The 17,409-nt window shown below is 46.2% G+C and overlaps 1 protein-coding gene across 2 annotated transcripts in view; it reads left to right on the top strand.

Annotated features, from left to right (window-relative positions):
• Window positions 1–204: 204 nt before the first annotated feature.
• The window catches only part of C8B (complement C8 beta chain), a 49,345-nt gene continuing 32,140 nt past the window's right edge, over window positions 205–17,409 (top strand). Inside the window, exons 1-4 of one of the 2 annotated variants that reach the window (XM_030206547.1) lie at window positions 205–383; window positions 4,568–4,724; window positions 8,482–8,623; window positions 13,775–13,916. In XM_030206547.1, coding sequence (XP_030062407.1) covers window positions 301–383; window positions 4,568–4,724; window positions 8,482–8,623; window positions 13,775–13,916 — 524 coding nt within the window. In that variant the 5' untranslated portion in view covers window positions 205–300. Of the gene's footprint in view, window positions 384–4,552; window positions 4,725–8,481; window positions 8,624–13,774; window positions 13,917–17,409 lie in introns of both variants that reach the window. The other variant, XM_030206545.1, reaches the window with a different exon arrangement.

Raw genomic sequence — 17,409 nt, 5'->3', positions numbered from 1 at the left:
ATGTCTCAAAACCAACATGCCATTTTTAAGCACTAATTTAACCACCAGGTTTTCATGTTGTGTTAGACCAGCTCCAGTGGTTCCAAAGTACAGCTTCCACAAGGGGGCTGATGTGCTGAGGCCTTAAGTTAGTCCATTTTGTTTACCGTGGGAGGAGAATCTCTGGTTTTGACATAAGAGTCAACTGTGCAGTTGAAAACACTATCTTTTCTAAAGCAAAAGGAAGCAGTGGCAAACGGCACAGTGACATGAGTTCATGCACTGAGGCCAGATCTTCATAGTTATGTGGACACCGTCAGAATGACAAAATTGAACACACAGTTCTCAGTGATAATGCTGCTGTTTTGCACTTTGTTAGTCTTTCTAAATGTTCATCATACCAGGTAAGCGATTTTTTTTTTAAATGTCAGTCTTATGGTGTAAAATGCTAGACGACTGAACACTGGACGCATGTTTGTTACGTCTAGATAGACAGAATGGAAGCTGATTTCTAATGGATTTTCTAATTCTATGGTTGTGGCGACATACAGTTTTCAAGAATAGGACACTTGTATTACTACTACTACTACTATTTAGCATTTCTATAGCGCTACAAGGCATACGCAGCGCTGCACAAACATAGAAGAAAGACAGTCCCTGCTCAAAGAGCTTACAATCTAATAGACAAAAAATAAATAAAGTAAGCAAATCAAATCAATTAATGTGAACGGGAAGGAAGAGAGGAGGGTAGGTGGAGGCGAGTGGTTACAAGTGGTTACGAGTCAAAAGCAATGTTAAAGAGGTGGGCTTTCAGTCTAGATTTAAAGGTGGCCAAGGATGGGGCAAGACGTAGGGGCTCAGGAAGTTTATTCCAGGCGTAGGGTGCAGCGAGACAGAAGGCGCGAAGTCTGGAGTTGGCAGTAGTGGAGAAGGGAACAGATAAGAAGGATTTATCCATGGAGCGGAGTGCACGGGAAGGGGTGTAGGGAAGGACGCGTGTGGAGAGATACTGGGGAGCAGCAGAGTGAGTACATTTATAGGTTAGTAGAAGAAGTTTGAACAGGATGCGAAAACGGATAGGGAGCCAGTGAAGGGTCTTGAGGAGAGGGGTAGTATGAGTAAAGCGACCCTGGCGGAAGACGATACGGGCAGCAGAGTTTTGAACCGACTGGAGGGGGGAGAGGTGACTAAGTGGGAGGCCAGCAAGAAGCAGATTGCAGTAGTCTAAACGAGAGGTGACAAGGGTGTGGATGAGGGTTTTGGTAGAGTGCTCGGAAAGAAAGGTGCGGATTTTACGGATGTTGTAAAGAAAGAAACGACAGTAGTGAATGAGCATGAGCATGTGACTTGTATGAGCATGCATTCCAGTATCCTATCTGAGTGAGGATGAGGGGGAGGTCTTGCTATTTGAATATGAAATATATCGCTGTTATATTTGTTTTTCTGGCTTAGACAAACTAGAACGGTTATGCAGGATACTAGCAGTTAGGACTCACCATGGGGCACTTTTACTAAGCCGTGTAAGAGTCTATGCACGCCCAACGTGCGTTAAAATGGAGTTACCACCCAGCTACCACGTGGCTCTTGCAGTAATTTCATTTTTGGTGTGCGTCCGATACGCGCATCCGAACGATAATTTTTTATTTTTGGACACACGTATCGGATGTGCGCCAAGTGGCATTTGATGCACATAGGTCATTACCGTGTGGGACTTTACCGCTAACAAAGTGTTGCGCATGGTCAGTTTCACTAAAATGAGTGTGTACAGCGCAACTGAGAAGAGCAGGGTAGGCAGTGCAGCGAGAATAGCGTGGGACAATGCTTTCGCTGGTGGGGGTTGGAGACCCCTACCAGCCAAACCTGGGGCCCCAGAGCCCATTTGGGGGGCCCAGGCCTCTGTGGCCCCTCGTAGCTATGCCACTGGTACCCATGTCTGTTTTATAATTCCCACCTTAAGTATTTCTTTTATCCTTTATTTGTCCTGTTTGTCTGTCCTGATTAGATTGTAAGCTCTGTCGAGCAGGGACCATCTCTTACATGTTTATTGTAGTGTACTATAATGTATAGTAACGCTATAGAAATTATAAGTAGTAGTAGTAGAAACTTGCACGTGTGCAACATTGCCCAGTTATGCATGCAACAGACACCAGTCCATAATTTGCACGCACAACTTTACATTGTTACAGGCATAACTCACACCAGTCCATAACTCACAGCAGGGGCGTAGCCACGGGTGGGCCTGGACGGGCCCAGGCCCAGCCACTTTTGCTCTAGGCCCGCCCAGCCTCTTCTGCCCGCTCTCCCCCTCCGCGTGGTCTGCTCACTTTTACTGCCCTGAAGCGCCGTTCTCCCTCCAGCAGCACCGGCGATTCCCATAGCCAGCCTTCTGCCAGCGCACGTCGTCGGGGCCTCTTCTCAGGCACGTCCCGCCTACCTGCAACTTCCTGCGTCCCACCTTTGCGGAAAACAGGAAGTTGCAGAGTAGGCGAGACGCGCCTGAGAAGAGGCTCCGACGACGCGCGCTGGCAGAAGGCTGGCTATGGGAATCACCGGTGCTGGAGAGAGAACGGCGCTTCAGGTCAGTAGAAATGACCAGAACTGACCATGTGCAGGGGGCTGTCGTGGGGAGGGGGGGGGGTAGCGGATGGAGAGGAAATGCGGCGGCGGCGGGAGGATGGAAAGGAAATGCGGCGGGAGGGGGGGGGAGTGGTAGTGGGTGGAGAGGAAATGCGAGGCCTGTGCCCACCCAGTCCACCTCCAGGCCCATCTAAAAATTAAACTCTGGCTACACTACCTACTCACAGATGCAACTTTACAGTTACAGGTGTAACTAACACCAGTCCCTAACTCACAAGTGCAACTTTGCATAGTTACACACATAAATTGCACGCACAACTTTGCACAGTAAGCAGAAAAAGTGCACACAAGTTTATAGAATTAGGGTTTTGTGTGAAGTTTAAACTATTACAAATCATTACTGTAAAGAAAACAAAATAAGAAATATAAATATATCCCTTAACAAAGCTATGAGATTGAAGGGGGGCAGACTCAAGAAAAATGTCAGGAAGTATTTTTTCACGGAGAGGGTGGTGGATACTTGAAATGCCCTCCCACGGGAGGTGGTGGAGGTGAAAACGGTAACGGAATTCAAAAATGCGTGGGATAAACATAAAGAAATCCTGTTCAGAAGAAATGGATACTCAGGAGCTTAGCCAAGATTGGGTGGTAGAGCTGGTGGTGGGAGGCGGGGCTGGTGGTTGGGAGGCGGGGATAGTGCTGGGTAGACTTATACGGTCTGTGCCAGAGCCGGTGGTGGGAGGCGGGGATAATGCTGGCCAGACTTATACGGTCTGTGCCGGAGGCGGGGCTGGTGGTTGGGAGGCGGGGATAGTGCTGTGCAGGCTTCTACGGTCTGTGCCAGAGCCATTGGTGGGAGGCGGGGATAGTGCTGGGCAGACTTATACGGTCTGTGCCGGAGGCGGGGCTGGTGGTTGGGAGGCGGGGATAGTGCTGGGCAGACTTATACGGTCTGTGCCAGAGCTGCTGGTGGGAGGCGGGGCTAGTGCTCAGCAGACTTCTACGGTCTGTGCCGGAGGCAGGGCTGGTGGTTGGGAGGCGGGGATAGTGCTGTGCAGGCTTCTACGGTCTGTGCCCTGAAAATGGCAGATACAAATCAAGGTAGGGTATACACAAAAAGTAGCACATATGAGTTTATTTTGTTGGGCAGACTGGATGGACCGTGCAGGTCTTTCTCTGCCGTCATCTACTATGTTATGTTACTATGTTAAAGACTCAAAATATGTGCACGTTGGCACAGGTATACTTTTATCAACATATTATGTTATTTTTTTTTCCCTGTAGCCTGATTATATTGTAATATTTCTTTGTATTCTAGAGTGCTTCACTGCAGTTACAGTTTGCATGCATCCCTCATAGACCTAAAAACGTATGTGCATGCGTTCTTTGATGGTTAGTCTATTGTTAATTACAGCTGAATGGCTGCATTCCCAACACATCTCAATTAGTCTCTGCGGAGAACAGAACTACAGTCACAGTTTCCAAAAATTCAAATCACTGTTATTCTTTAAGAAAAGGTAATTATGATTTGTGTAGCCTTCCAAAGTAGCTTGTAAATACTTAATAATATCCATTTTCAGGATTGCTGCCAAATGAGACTCCATTGTTTTATGACCATGTCAAACATAATGGTTATTTAGATAGTCAAATCCATTATCATGTTTTATTGAGATAATTTGTATTTCGATTCTGAGGATTTGTACAGTACCCAAATAATAATACGTTAAATTTACATTGCTTATCTAACCAAAAGATTAAAATATATAGTTCTGTTATAACACCAACGACATTTGGTTGGTTCCATTGTTTACTTGACAAGTGAAGGTAAAATGTACGGATACAATTAATCATTCCTAAACAGATTTGGCTACTTAAGTTCTTAGTCAAAAAGGAACTTTACTCCCCTATGAGTTAAATAAGTTAGTCTCAAATATAGGGCTCACATTGTGTTCATGGCAATTTTTTTTGGAGCTTAGACGTTATCCAATTTTTCTAGTTGTTTGAAATTTAGCAGTGAAACTGACCTCGTCCGTCAGCTGAATTCAACTATTGATCATGTGGCTAAGGGGAGATGGGCAAGATCTGTGTTGAGTCCACCTCAGCCCCTGGACTGTGTTCTCTCCAGCTGGTCACCTTGGAGTAGCTGTGACCCTTGCCAGAAGAAACGGGTGAGTTCCAACAAATTGTATGAACAATGCAGTAGTATCTCCTGTACATACTTAAAATGCACAATGTTTAGCTAGATATATTGGAATCTGGATGACCGAAGACTGAAAACATTTTTTATGCATAACATCTGGGTAGGGTGCCTCTTTTGTTCAGGATCCAGGGTACAATGTAGACAAAGGGTCTTCACTTGCTACCTCTAGAGGTATGTGGGAATGGAAGGGATAACCATGTCCAGGGTCCTGCATCTTGCATTTTCTTAGCTCAGTTTGGTCTAGCAGGCTGTCTTACCATTTACTTAAAATGTGGATAAAAGTGAGCTGGTTGATGCAGTGTATCTAGATTTTCAGAAAGCTTTTGATAAAGTTCCTCATAAGAGATTCCTGAGAAAATTCATGGGATAGGAGGCAATGTGCTGGTGTGGATCAGGAATTGGTTATTGAACAGAAAACAGAGGGTAGGGTTAAATGGTCATTTCACTCAATGGAGGAGGGTGAATAGTGGAGTGCCGCAGGGATCAGTACCGAGACCAGTGCTATTTAACATATTTATAAATTATATGGAAATTGAAATGACGAGTGAGGTGATTAAATTTGCAGATGACACAAAACTATTCAAGATTGTTAAAACACATGCGGACTGTGAAATATTATAGGAAGACCTTAGGAAATTGGAAGACTGGGCTTCCAAATGGCAGATGAAATTTAATGTGGACAAATGCAAGGTGATGCACATTGGAAAGAATAATCTGAATCATAGTTACCTGATGCTAGGGTTCATCTTGGGGGTCAGCAACCAAGAGAAAGATCTAGGTGTTATTGTAGATAATACGCTGAAATCTTCTGCTCAATGTGCAGTGGCGGCCAAAAAAGCAAACAGGATGCTAGGAATTATTAGGAAAGGGATGGTGAATAAGACCGAAAATACTATAATGCCTCTATATTGATCAATGGTGCAACTTCACCTTGAGTACTGTCTTCAGTTCTGGTCACCATATCTCAAAAAAGATATAGCAGAATTAGAAAAGATTCGAAGAAGAGTGACCAAAATGGTAAAGAAAGGCTAAAGAAGTTAGGGCTTTTCAGCCTGGAAAAGAGACGGATGAGGGGAGATATGATTGAGGTCTACAAAATCCTGAGTGGTGTAGAATGAGTAGAACTAAATCATATTTTATTTGTTCCAAAAGTACAAAGGCTAGGGGGCACTCAAGGAAGTTACATGGAAATAATTTTAAAACAAATAGGAGGAAATATTTTTTCACTCAACAAATAGTTAAGCTCTGGAACTCTTTGCCAGAGGATGTAGTAATGACAGCGTATCTGAGTTTAAAAACGGTTTGGACAAATTCTGGAGGAAAAGTCCATAGTCTGCTATTGATACAGACATGAGGAAGCAACTGCTTGCCTTGGGATTTGTAGTATGGAGTGTTGCCACAATTTGGGTTTCTGCCAGGTACTTTTGACCTGGCTTGGCCACTGTTTGGAAACAGGATACTGGGCTAGATTGGTCTGATCCAGTATGGCTACTCTTATGTTCTTAAAAAGCAGAAATCTTTACTAACTGTAATGTAAAAGTTAAATATGATAGATAGATAGATAGATAGATAGATAGATAATTTATGAGGTAGATTAGCAAGCAGATTTAGGGTTTAGGGGGGAAGTAATCAATGTGGGACCTACGGAAAAATAACCTGACCTAACAGTAGCCCATGTTGATAACTTCCTCCCTAAATGGATACAAATTCAAATGGTTTCTATCTTTTCCTTGTAGTGGGCTATTCTTCTCCTCTCTTCAATAGCTGGATCAAGGTGGTCTTCAGTTTTAATAGATTCCGCTTTCTTTTATCTTCACACTCACTTAATCTTGACAGTACTTTTGGTGCTTCGATCCTGATTCAGATTGCCGAAACATGAATTCATGTCGGGAGAGGTGGCCTTTCGTTGACGTGTAATACCAAATGGATTGTTAAATTTGATTGAAAGATGATTAAAAATGCATTAAAATGTAAAAAAAATTTCAAACATTGAGAATGTTGGATCAATGAAGAATTAGGCCAGAGCTGACTTTGGAATAGTGGTCTATAATTTCTTTCGTCAGTTTTGAAACAAAATCTTTTGCGCTAAACAGCTCTTATGCTCATGTTTAAAACTAGATTTGATCAATTCTTGTCTGTGTGAAGCAGGAGAAGAAGGGAGAAATGAAAGTGGGGAGCTGAAATGAATTAATGAGAAACCTATAAATAGACAATAATCAGGCAGCCTCTGGCTGCCTAACTGTGGACACACTGTTACAGAATTGTCCCCGGAGAGTATTATTTTATGGTCACCTCTGTATCTTCATGATTTTTTTTACCGCTACCTCAGTTTAAAAACAGTGTTTGGTACTTGCGTTCATTATAGATTACTAGTAAAAAAGGCCCGTTTCTGAGAGGAATGAAATGGGCGCTAGCAAGGTTTTCATGGAAGTGTGTATGTTTGACAGTGAGTGTGTGAGAGACAGAGTGAATTAGCGACTGTGTGTGTGTGTGTGTGTGAGAGAGAGAGTGAGAGTGTCTGTGTGAGAGTGTGTGTTTGAGACAGAGAGTGTGCCACAGGGGTCCCCCCCCCCCCTGCATGTGTTGGCATCCTTCCCGCTCCCCCCTGTGTTTCCTTTTCCCATATCCATCTCGTCCCCCTCCCAGCCTCAGGGTCGTGGCGCCCCTCCCCCTGGCCTGCAGGATCGTGGGCCCTGTGGTGGCGTTTTTCTGTATCGAAGTGTGTGTTGAGAGATATCTATCTCGTCCCCCTCCCCCTTCCCAGCCTCAGGGTTGTGGCGCCCCCCCCCCCCCCCCCGGCCTGCAGGATCGTGGGCCCTGTGGCGGCGTTTTTCTGTATCGTAGTGTGTGTTTGAGAGAGTGTTTGTGAGAGAGAGTGAATGTGTGAGTGTGACAGAGTGAGAGTGTTTGTGGCGTGTTTTTGCGAGAATGTGAGTGTGTGTGTGTGAGAGGGAATCCCAGCTTCAGGGTGTTGGCCCCGCCTCCCTTGGGCTTTCAGGATGGTGGTCCCTCCGTCTGCCAGCGTTTTTCCCCCTTCCCTCCTCGCAGGTTGAGGTTCGAGTGCCCCCCTTCCCTCCTCGCAGGTTGAGGTTCGAGTCCCCCCCCCCTTCCAGTGCCTTTCAGGGTCGTGGCGCTCCCTCCGACTGAAGCTGTCTCCCTTCCTGGCACGTTCAGGCAGGCAGGCTGGCTCCCTGCGTGTGTCCAACGTTCAGGCTGCCTGCCAGCGTCGCTCCCTCCGTGTCTCCGAGTTTGTGCGGGCCCGGGGCGATGGGAGTCCTGCGAAGTTGGGAAATGGCTGCCGAGGGGCAAGGGGAGTGAGATCGCGTGTCGCCGATGCTTACGTCCCCGCCTGCCTCTCTCCGACGTTGTGCGGGCAATGTTAGTCCTTCGGAGGTGGGAAATATCCACCGAGGGTCAGGGAGATGGCGTTTGGCCGATTGTCATAGCGCCGCCCTCGACGTCATGACGTTATGACGCGAGGGCAGGCCAGACACTCAGGGCAAACCGGATATCTCTGGCGCCTCAATTTCCGCCTTGAGGCTTCAGAACGTTGGAGGTGCCTTTTATTATATAGAGATTTATTATATAGAGATGTTTCATCTGTATCTGATAACAAATTGCATAGTTCATTTTTAAGGCTGAACGTAAGGTTCAATTAGGAGGTTTTCTCTGTCTTTGGATCACAATTTTCATGATCTGTTTTTTTTTTATCACTGTCTCTATAGTATAGGTACGTACAAATAGAGAAACCATCTCAGTTTAGCGGTGAGCCCTGTAAATTCTCTGACAAGGAAGCAGAATCATGTGTTACAAACAGCCCATGCAGACCTGCAAAGAGATGTGAAGGTTTTCTGTGTAAAATAACAGGTACATGAGTGATTTCATTTTCACATGCAGTTCTTACTGTATCAAAACTACTGATTTCCTGTTTGATCCATGATCATTCTTTGCACTGTCCTTGCTTGGATAGTTTTATGCTGTCAACACAGTGAATGTCATCTCTGGCTTTAATGTGAGTTGGGAAATAGTGTGTTCTGTGCTTTTCCTGATAGGGTGCAGTTGTTGCTCAAGTTTGTACATGCACAATAGTTCACAAGTGTTAAAGGTTCCACTTTCGGAAAACAGGGTGCCCTCTTTCCACATAGTGCTTCCTATTTCCAAAGAATGTGCACTTTTATCGGAGAACAAAAAAACGTTCTCCCAAATTCTATAAATGGTGCTCATGGCATGTATACATTTTCTTAGGATGTAACTGGAAAGGGGGCGTGGTCATGGGAGGGGCATGGAGGGTCAGGGCATTCACTTAAGATGCACTCAGCGTTATAGAATTTTGGGGGGGATCTGCGCCTAATTTAGGTGCAAGAATTTACACCAGGTTTTATGTGGTGTAAATGCTCATTCCCAAAATTGAGGGCTTGTTTTACTAAGCCGTGATAAGCCCAACGCGGACTTACTGCTCGCTGTACAGGAAGTACCGCCAAGCTACCGCAGCAGCCCCGCGGTACTTCCCACTCTTAGTGCGCTGTCATTTCCAGTGCTACAAAAATGTATTTATTTTTGTAGCGCCGGATTGTACCAGGTGGTAATCGGTTACCGTCAGGTTAACGCAGGAGGGAGCGCTTACAGCCACCTCAATGGGTGGCGGTAAGGTCTCCCCCCTGAAATGACCGCGTGGCAAGTGCTTTACTTGCCATCCAGTCATTTCCTGTAGGAAGACCAGACTTCTCTACTAGCTGCGGTAAAAGGGGGCCTCGGCGTGCATGTAAAACACACGCCAATGCCAGTGCCGGCCCCCTTTTGCCGCAGCTTGGTAGAAGGGGCCCTGAGTGTGGATCCTGGCACTAAGCTCTAGTCTATAAATGACGCCCAACTTGGACCACTGTTTTTAGAACAGCACTCGTTTTTTCCAGTGCCCAAATTTGGGCGCCATTTTCCGAATCCAGCCCAAAATGTCATGTGTGGTTTTTTTCTGCTGGTTATCATTTAATGATGTGCAACAGCATGCGCTATGTCATTTGACATGTCCTATGTTGCTGCAAAGAACAGCCCATTCCTATTGCAATGTAGCACCCACTAACTGGAAGTAACACAGTGCGAGAATGACGACTATCACCATTGTACAGTTTGTATCAGACTTCATAATAGATGTCGTGATGATCAGAATATCCATTACATTTAGATAGGCCTATGACTGACACATGGATGGCATTTATGTTTCAAAGTGAGTTGCTCCAACATACATAAGATCAAGATGCAGCAGGAATCTGAAACAAGACTTTAGACTTTAACAAGGTTCAGCGTTGGGAGTCAGGAACCGAGAAAGGGATCTAGGTGTCGTCGTTGATGATACGTTGAAAACTTCTGCTCAATGTGCTGCTGCGGCTAGGAAAGCAAATAGAATGTTGGGTATCATTAGGAAAGGGATGGAAAACAAAAATAAGGATATTATTCTGCCGTTGTATCGCTCCATGGTGCGACTGCACCTCGAGTATTGTGTTCAATTCTGGTCGCCGCAGCTCAAAAAAGACATAGTGGAATTGGAAAAGGTGCAGAGAAGGGTGACAAAGATGATATAGGGGATGGGACGGCTTCCCTATCAGGATAGGTTGAAGAGGCTGGGGCTCTTCAGCTTGGAGAAAAGGAAGCTGAGGGGAGATATGATAGAGGTCTATAAGATAATGAGTGGAATGGAACGGGTTGATGTGGGGCATCTGTTTACGCTTTCCAAAAATACTAGGACAAGGGGGCATGCGATGAAGCTGCAGCGTGGTAAATTTAAAACAAATCGGAGGACATTTTTCTTCACTCAACGCGTAGTTAAACTCTGGAATTCGCTGCTGGAAAAGGTGGTTAACTTAGCGGACTTCAAAAAAGGGTTGGACGGCTTCCTGGAGGAAAAAGCCATAGAATGTTATTGAATGGACGAGGGAATACAGTATTTCTAGGATTGCTTGTTCTTTTGGCCACTGTCGGTGACAGGGTGCTGGGCTCGATGGGCCCTTGGTCTGTCCCAGCATGGCGATGCTTATGTACATATTGCTTTTCATCTTCATACAGCTTAAAACAGGGAGTGAATAGCATCTTGTCAGAGAAATTTCAATAAGGACAACAACAGGACAGAATGAAGCCAACACACAATTCACTATATAGAGAAATTATTTCCCCTTTTATACAAACCCTCTTTTTTCAACTTTCAAGAGATCTTTTATTGACTAACACAACAGGCACAGTATCCCATAAGCAAAACAGTTACACTAGCAGCTTAGCTTAGGGATGCAAAGCATAAATCTCTTAAATAGAACAGTGCCACCTGGTGACTTTAACATAAATGGCAGGTTTTAACTTATAGCTATTGTGTATCTTAACAATTCAGTGGTTCTTGACCTTGTCACTTTACATCTGGACAAGTTTGGCACACAACAGGTGTCTACTGTAAGCATATTCATTGGGGTAATCCCGGAAATCCAACCGGCTAGGTGAGCCTCCAGGAGAGGGTTGAGAATTTAATGTCAAGTATATCACAGTGTTTACTAACTCCTTGTTGATTTTTTTTATTTATTTGCATTTAAGATTTACAATTCAAAGAATATCCTTTGATCAAGGAATTCAGAAATGTAAACAACCTCAAGTTGATTTTACTTAAATTATTTCATATTTAAAAAATATATATATTATTGGGTGGATAGTTTATCCACCCCTACCCTAGCTGAGATAATATTTAGCCATCTCTCTGACTTCATGTGCAACTTTCTTTAAATCAATCACCTTACTTTCTAACTCTTCCTACTTTCTTACCTATATGTTCCATCTTTGCTTTATCCTTCACTATCAATTATAATGTTCTATTACGTATTGTGTTGACATTGTAAGTAGTATACCATGAGGGGCATAATTGAACAAAAACGTCTATCTCCATGGGCGTTTATCTCCGAGAACGGGTCCCTGAAGGGGCGGACCGAACCGTATTTTCGATAAAAATAGACGTCCATGTTTTATTCGACAATTTGTGAGCTGGGCGTTTTTGTTTTTCAGTGATAATGGAAAATGAAAGCGCCCAGGTCAAAAACGAATAAATCCAAGGCATTTGTTCGTGGAAGGGGCCAGGAGTCATAGTGCACTGGTCCCCCTCAAATGCCAGGACACCAACCGGGCACCCTAGGGGGCACTTTTACAAAAACAAAAAAAAGGTAAAAGCTCCCAGGTGCATAGCACCCTTCCCTTGGGTGTTGAGCCCCCCAAATGCCCCTCAAAACCCACCGCCCACAAGTCTACACCATTACTATAGCCCTAAGGGGTGAAGGGGGGCACCTACATGTGGGTACAGTGGAGGGCTCCCATTTACCAGCACAAGTGTAACATGTGGGGGGGGGGGGGATGGGCCTGGGTCCACCTGCCTGAAGTCCACTGCACCCCCTAATAACTGCTCCAGTGACCTGCATACTGCTGCCAGGGAGGTGGGTATGACATTTGAGGGTGAAAATAAAAAGTTGTGAAAAGGCATATTTTGTGGTGGGAGGGGGTTTGTGACCACTGGGGGAGTCAGGGGAGGTCATCCAGTGGTCATTTAGGGCACTTTTTGGGGCCTTATTCGTGGAAAAACAAGGTCCAGGAAAAGTGCCCTAAATTCTCGCTAAAAACGCATATTTTTCTTCCATTATCGGCGAAAGGCGCCCATCTCTGATCGCCCGATAACCACGCCCCAGTTCCGCCTTCACCATGCCTTCGACACGCCCACATCAACTTTGTCCGCATCCGCGACGGAGTGCAGTTGAAAACGTCCAAATTCGGCTTTCGATTAGACCGCTTTATTCGTTTTTGTGAGATAAACGTCTATCTCCCGATTTGGGTCGCAATATAGACATTTTTCTTTTTCAATTATAAGCTGACATGCCATACTTTGTATTGTTTTGAATATTTTTACTGCTGGAATTGCCTATTGCTTATGATTGATCTATTCTTACTGTACACCGCCTGGAGTGAATTCCTTCAAAAAGGCGGTAAATAAATCCTAATAAATAAAGAAATATTCAAAGTGATTTTACTAGAACTTCCTCCCTGCTCCTGTGGGCACCACCTCAAAATGGTGGTGCTCTGCCTGATGCAGCATTGTATGCTGGTACTTTCTCTGTCCCTAGAGAGCTCCCAATCTAAGGGGTCCTTTTACCAAGCTGCGGGAAAAAGGGGCCTGTGCTAGCGGTGGGGGCCATTCAGTGTGTCTTCTCTAGCAAAAAAGGTGCCAGTACTCAAATGCTAGGCCATCCTTCAGGAGTGGGGTGATCACTGAGGGACCCACCCCACAATAGCCAGGCCCCCTGCAACCAGAATCTATGACAAGGCAGAATTGGTGTGTACAGCCTGAGCTCTTTCATAAAAACTTGGGTTCCATGGGGTCAGTTTTAGCAGACAATGGAAAAGGTGTTGGTACTCAGTACCTCCAAGTACCCCCTCAAAAAAAGCCCTGGGGCCATTTTTCCCAAGTGCCAGGGCCCTTTTTACCACAGTGGGTAAAAAGACCCCAGGCACACATGGCCATGCGGTAAGAGAACTCTTACCACATGGCAATGCGACGGGGAGCCCATACCACCATCCATTGAGGTGGCGATAAGGGCTCCCACGCTAACCCAGCGGTAACAAGGCAGCATGCACCAATGTCCAATTACCGCCAGGTTACTGCCATGCAAGCCATTTCCGGAGGGTTTCTTTTTTCCCCCGAAATGGCGCATGCTCGGGGCAAGGCTCCCACCAGTGGCCACATTGGGCCAGTGGTAGTCCCGGAAGAGCGAGTGGTAAGCCTGCGTTGGGCTTACTGCCGCTCTGTAAAATGGCCCCTTAGTTTTTGTAACTGGGACAATAGAGGGTTAAGTGAATTGCCCAAAGTCACAATGAGCTGTAGTGGGAATTGAACCCAGGTTGCCAGGAACAAAGCCGGCTGCACTATTAGGCTGCTCCTCCACTCCTGGAAGAGAAAATAGAAAAGAGTAATGGAAAGCAACTAAACCCTCCTCCGTTTCCTCTCAGGAAGATGCATTCTGCAGAAACTTGTTTGCAATGGAGATGATGACTGTGGAGATCAGTCGGATGAAGAAAACTGCAGAAGAGTATATCGGACATGCACCCATCCAACGGAGGAGTACTGGGGAATAGAAAACTTGGCAAGTGGGTGAGTGTTCTTAGCAGAGAAGGTGACATGGTTATAGATTTACCCTCCACAAGTCAGATGTCTTAAAAGGGTTTACTATTTTGTTGCTACTAATGCTTCCTTAGTCCATCTGATCCTAAATGACAATTTCCCAAGACAGACTCAGGGGCGTAGCTACGGGTGGGCCTGGGTGGGCCCAGGCCCACCCAGCCCAGGCCCGCCCAGCGCCAGCGCCAGCTCCCATTGCCGGCCACTGCTGCTTTTCCTGATGAGCAGTAGGGCCGGCGCCCGGCGCTACAAAAAGAAGAAGCGCTCAGCTGACTGAGCTGAGCGCCAACGCGTCGCTAAGGACAAGAAAAAATGTTTTTTAAAAAATGCGGCACCGCAGGCAGCCTCGAAGCATTGGCTGCTGGCTCTGTGCAGGCTCCTCCCGTCTCTTACATCACTGCCCCTGTAGCGAAGCAGGGGCAGTGACGTAAGAGACGGAAGGAGCCTGCAGAGCCAGCAGCCAATGCTTCGAGGCTGCCTGCAGTGCCGCGTTTTTTTAAAAACATTTTTTCTTCGTCGGGTTAGCGATGCGTTGGCGCTCAGCTCAGTCAGCTGAGCGCTTCTTCTTTTTGTAGCGCCAGCCCTGCTGCTCATCAGGAAAAGCAGCAGTGGCCGGCAATGGGAGCTGGGGCTGGTGGGCCTGAATGGGAGAGGGAAAATGGATGGCAGGATGGGGAGAAAGAGGGAAAATGGAAGGATGGGGAGAGAAGAGGGAAAACAGATGGCAGGATGGGGAGAAAGAGGGAAAATGGAAGGATGGGGAGAGAAAGAGGGAAAACAGATGGCAGGATGGGGAGAAGAGGGAAAACAGAAGGATGGGGAGAGAAAGAGGGAAAACAGATGGAAGGATGGGGAGAGAAAGAGGGAAAACAGATGGCAGGATGGGGAGAAAGAGGGAAAACAGAAGGATGGGGAGAGAAAGAGGGAAAACAGATGGGAGGATGGCAGAGAGAGGGAAAACAGAAGGATGGGGAGAGAAAGAGGGAAAACAGAAGGATGGGGAGAGAAAGAGGGAAAACAGATGGGAGGATGGCAGAGAAAGAGGGAAAATGGAAGGATGGGGAGAGAGAGCGAAAACAGATGGCAGGATGGGGAGAGAAAGAGGGAAAACAGAAGGATGGGGAGAGAAAGAGGGAAAACAGATGGGAGGATGGCAGAGAAAGAGGGAAAATGGAAGGATGGGGAGAGAAAGAGGGAAAACAGATGGCAGGATGGGGAGAAAGAGGGAAAATGGAAGGATGTGGAGAGAAAGAGGGAAAACAGATGGGAGGATGGCAGAGAAAGAGGGAAAATGGAAGGATGTGGAGAGAAAGAGGGAAAACAGATGGGAGGATGGCAGAGAAAGAGGGGAGATGGATGAAAGGATGCAGAGAAAAAGGGGAGAGTGGAAGGATGTGTAGAGAGAAGGGACACTGAATAGAAAAGGGTAGAGAGATAGACACTGGTTAGAAGGAGGGAGAGAGACATTAGATGGAAGGATCAGGAGAGAGGGTAGATGGGTGGAAGGATGGGGAGAGAAAGAGGGAAGATGCTGGATGGAAGGGTAGGGAGAAAGAGGTGACACTGGATGGAAGGATGCAGAAAGAAAGAGGGGAGACTATTGGAAGGATGGGGAGAGAGAAGGGAGACACTGGAATGATGGGGAGAGAAAGAGGAGAGCTGCTGCATGGAAAGGGGGAGTAGTGAAAGATTGGAGAATAAGATGAAGGGGCATGGGGAGAACAAGGGTGAGAAAAAGATGAAAAGCCATAAGTAGATGAAGGAAATTAAAGAATGGATAGTAAGAATGAATTAAATCAGGACAGAGAGAGAGAGGCAGAAAAATATTGAAGAAAGCAAAGAAAAATGAGAGAAAAATGAGAAATGGCCAGGAAACCGTGGCAGAAGAGTTAAGCGAAAACGAAGGAAAGCAGAATCTAGAGACTGGGAGCGACACAATGAGAAAAAGTAAATGGCCATACAAGAAAGGTAAAGAAAATAATTTTATTTTTAATTTAGGATAAAGTAATATGGTGTTAATAAAGTTTCAGAGACCAATACTTCCTTCCTTAGGTCAGGCGAGGATACCGTAACAGCATTATACTGACCTGAGGCAGGAGGTTTTGGCCTCTGAAAGCTCATTGAAAAGGGTGTTAGGCTATTAAATAAATTGTCTGAAATCTGATGCACTGAAAAGCAACACTTTACCCTGTGTGACAAATGCATCTGAATGTGACTACATTTTGCTGGGGGGGGGGGGGGGTAGAGAGAAAATTTTGTGCCCACCCACTTTGGGTTCAGGCCCACCCAAAATTGGCAGTCTGGCTACGCCACTGGACAGACTATCTGGTAAGTTGATGCTAACAGCAATTTTATTTTCTCAGATATCATAGTTAGAGACCACATTTCAAGGCATGCAAACAATGCCATAATAAACGCGACCTTGTACTGCATAGTTCAGGGGTATCCAACCTTTCATGCAGAGTCAATGAACCAAAATATACTGTACCCAACCTCCCTCTCTCTCTCTCTCTGAGTGCCCCCAACTCAGTAGTAATTTTCTAAAAATAAACTGGCAGATATTCAGCCCACGATGGTCAGCATTTTTGTAATCACTGACTGCAGGGGGCAGAATTAACTCCAGATATTCAGCGTGGACCATGTACAGGTGTTGGCATTGACTTATCCGGGGCTAATTCATCATGTGCCAGCCACCAGGCCTTATGTGGGTCTTGGCTAGTACTGAGCTGGTATCCACATAAGACACATATGTGGGTTCCGGCTGACTATTGCCCAGGACCCATATAAGGATGTCTTACCAGATTCTCCCCCCCCCCCCCCGATTCTTATCCTACCTCCTACCCCTTGGAGTATCCAGAAACCTCCTCAGGTTATCCCCCCTCTCCATCCCACCCCCTTGAATATCTATATTCCCCCATAGGATCCTCCTTCTAGTCCTCCTCCCCCCACCTGGAACTTCCAGAGCTCTCCCCCCTCCCCATGATTGCTGCAGGCCTACCTGCCCAATACCTGATGCTCTAGGAGGAAACAGACAGGAGTGAGAGCCATTCACTCCTTCTCATCATGGCTGGAAGGGAAGGAGCGGAGATCATAAGGGGGGGGGGGGTTCTTGCTCTTTTGAGGGGTAGGAGGGACGGAGTGGGGATCAGAAGAGAGTTCTGGATCTTCCAGGTGGTGGGATCAACATAATTCAAGCCAGGAACTGAAATTTATGTGGGTGCTGGCCAGTATTCAGTGTCTGCACCCACATAGCTAAATGACCAAAGTTAGGACTGCTATTTAGGCTTAGCTTTGTGGGCACCAGCACTAAATACTGCTGGCACCCACCTAGCTGCCAGCTCCTCCCCAACTCCGCTCTTGGAATGCCCCTATCCTGCCCACTTCAAAAATGTCCAGCCAGAGCTGTATTCAGCGGCACTGCTGGTTAAGTGCCACTGAATATCCGTGGCCAGCCCATAGAGTGCAG

The sequence above is a fragment of the Microcaecilia unicolor genome, chromosome 6 (genome assembly GCF_901765095.1).
Source record: "Microcaecilia unicolor chromosome 6, aMicUni1.1, whole genome shotgun sequence".
In the NCBI taxonomy this organism is placed as follows: Eukaryota; Metazoa; Chordata; class Amphibia; order Gymnophiona; family Siphonopidae; genus Microcaecilia; species Microcaecilia unicolor.
The sequence above is the reverse complement of the archived record's forward strand: the minus strand, read 5'-3'. Positions and strand labels throughout refer to the sequence as shown.